This window comes from Cryptomeria japonica, chromosome 1, assembly GCF_030272615.1.
Source record: "Cryptomeria japonica chromosome 1, Sugi_1.0, whole genome shotgun sequence".
In the NCBI taxonomy this organism is placed as follows: Eukaryota; Viridiplantae; Streptophyta; class Pinopsida; order Cupressales; family Cupressaceae; genus Cryptomeria; species Cryptomeria japonica.
Genome location: NC_081405.1, coordinates 557,256,977 through 557,259,966, shown reverse-complemented (window position 1 = coordinate 557,259,966; position 2,990 = coordinate 557,256,977). Strand labels below are relative to the sequence as shown.

The following is a 2,990-nucleotide window of genomic DNA, read 5'->3' as shown; positions in this document are numbered from 1 at the left end:
CCAATGATATGTTAGAGGTATTTTTTATTATATCAAATTACAATTTTTTTAAAGATTCAATATGATAGTTTGTGAGTCAAAATCATCAATCCATATTTCTTAAATAATTTTGTGAATATCACATAACTTACAACAACAGTATAAGAGACAATCATTATATGAAGACATAACTATAATAATGATATAAATAAAATAATTTTAAAAGAATATAAAAAATAATATAAATAATAATTTTAAATTTTTTTATATAATTTAAAATTGATATTTTTTAATCATTTAAATAGGTATAACGTGAAACAATCATTTTGAATGGACCATTTATAAAAGATAAGATTCATATAACCATTCAAATGAGCATCATTATCAGTGGAAAGATATAATTCATATACACCGCCTTAAAAGCATCAGTATGGAAAATCCGTCCTTAAAAGCAGGCGAGACTAGTAGATGGCTTAACAGAAAATATCTGCCAAAGATCATATTTGCAATGGTAGAAAGTAAGGAAGGTAAACACGTAGTGATCTTCCCTTACATGGCGCAGGGCCATTTCATTCCCTTCCTCCGCTTGGCTAAACTTCTTACATCCCGAGGCCTCACCGTTAGTTTCCTCACCACAAATGCCAATGCCTCCAAATTGCAATCGTAGGCAATCGGATCCTCTATTCGTTTCGTTTCTCTTTCTCTCTCGCCCATCCATGGCCTTCCACCTGCCTGCGAAAGTACTGATACCCTTTCCTTCACCGACACCCAGTTTCTGTTTGTCTCTACGCACAAACTTTCCCAGCCGTTTGAAGAATGGTTGAAGGAAGTCATGGTAGAGCCCTCACAGAAGCCCGCCTGCATCATAAGCGACGTTTTCTTACCCTGGACAGCTCAAGTAGCTTCCAAATTTGGAATCCCGCGTGTTGTCTTCCACACCACAGGAGCCATGGCGGCTTCTCTTCTGCAATATTTCTTCACCAATCCGGTCTCGGATATAACTGGTGATCGCCAAATCATAGAGATTTGCGATCACTGTATCAATGTGAATCTGAGGCGGTCGCAGTTGCCTCAAATGCTGAGAAGCGAATCAAGCGCTCTGTTTATGCTTGTCAATACTTTTGATTGGGTCGAAGCAGAATATGTTGGGTATTTAGAGGAATCCACGGGTAAGCCCGTTTGGGGTGTAGCGAATCCTCTACACAGACCCCAACATGGGATCGATAATGAGTCGGAGTGCATCCGTTGGCTGGACACCCAGAAGCAAAACTCCGTCCTTTACGTCTCGTTTGGGTCTCAGGCCTTTCTTTCGGAAGAACAAACGAAAGCCCTCGCCAGGGGCATAGCAGCCAGTAAACAGTGTTTCATTTGGACGATTAAAGACCCAGTTGGAAGCAACGTTAATTCCTGTGATTTTCTTCCCGAGGGTTTCATCGAAGAAATGAAAGACAGAGGAATGGTAATCCATGGGTGGGTGCCTCAGCTGCTCATTCTGTCACATCCTTCGACTGCTTTTTTCATGACGCACTGTGGGTGGAATTCCACGCTAGAGAGTATAAGCGCTGGAGTTCCAATGGTGGTCTGGCCCATGGGCTTCGATCAATTTATTAACGCCAAATTGGTCACTGAGCATTTGGGTCTCGGACTGCAGATCTGCGAGGGATTAGATGCCATTCCCAGTAGTGATATTGTGGAAAACACAGTGAAGGCAGCCATGGCAACAGAAATTGGGGAAGATATGCGTCTACGGGCCCTGAAAATCAAGGAATCCATTAATGAAGCGTCCTGCAAGTTAAGTGGTATGGAAGGTTTTCTATCTTATGTACTCAGCCTTTGCTGAACATTGTGTTCACATGTAATGTTTTGAAACCCGTTAGATTTTTGCATGATCGTGGATTACAGTTTGAAGGGGTTCAGGAAATGGATTATTAGCGGAAGAAAATTAGAGTTTCAGAAAAAGAGTGTGTATCTGTAATTATATTGTTTAAAGTGTATAATGTATAATTATGAAAGTATTTGAAAATAAATTATATAGCTTTTTTCTATTAATGGGTAATGTATAAATGTTATAAAATTTATTTTGTGTAAATATATGTAAGTTAAATGAGTTTAAGTTACATTTTCATATGATCATTTTAATAGTTTTTAAGGTGTAATAAATAAATGTATATTTTTATTATTTGAGCCTTGAAGTGTATAATTATTCAAATTTGCTCTCACTTCTATTTAAAATCTTTCATTTAGTTAAAACCCTTACACAAGTGTTAAATGGTGTAAGGTTATATAGCCAATTTTATACCAAAATCAACTTTGAAAAGTATAGCAAATTTATTTTAGAAATTTACGTACATTTTAAATTATAATTCAACTAATAAAATATCTGTTTATAAGAAAAACTTCACCTATCATAATTCCCAAAGGAATATTTGTATTTACATATACATAGAAAGGAGAGAAAACAGTCATTTGATGCTCATTGTATATATTTAAGGAAATGAAAATTCTAGTCAGCTTATAAACTATGGTTATTATCATTTTCACATGTCAAACCAACTTACAAGTGACAAAAAACTTTAGAATTTATCTCATAAGTTATTAGAAAAGTGTCCTTCAAAAAATTCTAAATTGATATATAATACTAATTTTTTTTACATTATATTCATATATTATATTTCTTATGTAGAAAATTTTAAATTATATGTACTATTTCACTTTTATTTATTTTTATTAACTGGAAGAAAAATTGATTCCAATGCTATTAGTTCCAAAAATCATATTATGTCAATAAGATTAATAAATTCAATAAATATATGTTCTTTTATAATTTCTAAATATTATTTTGAAATATAAGTTACAAATGACAAAACCCTTACACCCCACTAAATGCAAATACCAATTTAGGTGGTTTTTGAAAATAGGAAAGAAAAATGATATAGTTTGAACATTATTTATTGGTACACTTTACTATGATTTGTCACTCATTCTCTATAATTCTTAATTTTCTTACAAAA

At 33.9% G+C, this 2,990-nt stretch overlaps 1 protein-coding gene across 1 annotated transcript; it reads left to right on the top strand.

Moving 5' to 3' along the window:
* The first annotated feature begins 811 nt into the window (after positions 1-811).
* LOC131074867 (scopoletin glucosyltransferase) lies at positions 812-1,819 on the top strand. Its single transcript, XM_058011593.2, has one exon. It carries the CDS (start codon positions 812-814, stop codon positions 1,817-1,819), a length of 1,008 nt encoding a protein of 335 aa, XP_057867576.1.
* Positions 1,820-2,990: the final 1,171 nt, after the last annotated feature.

Bases quoted from the DNA above. Each gene is read 5' to 3' on its own strand.
- LOC131074867 (XM_058011593.2), top strand. From the start codon at position 812: ATGGTAGAGCCCTCACAGAAGCCCGCCTGCATCATAAGCGACGTTTTC.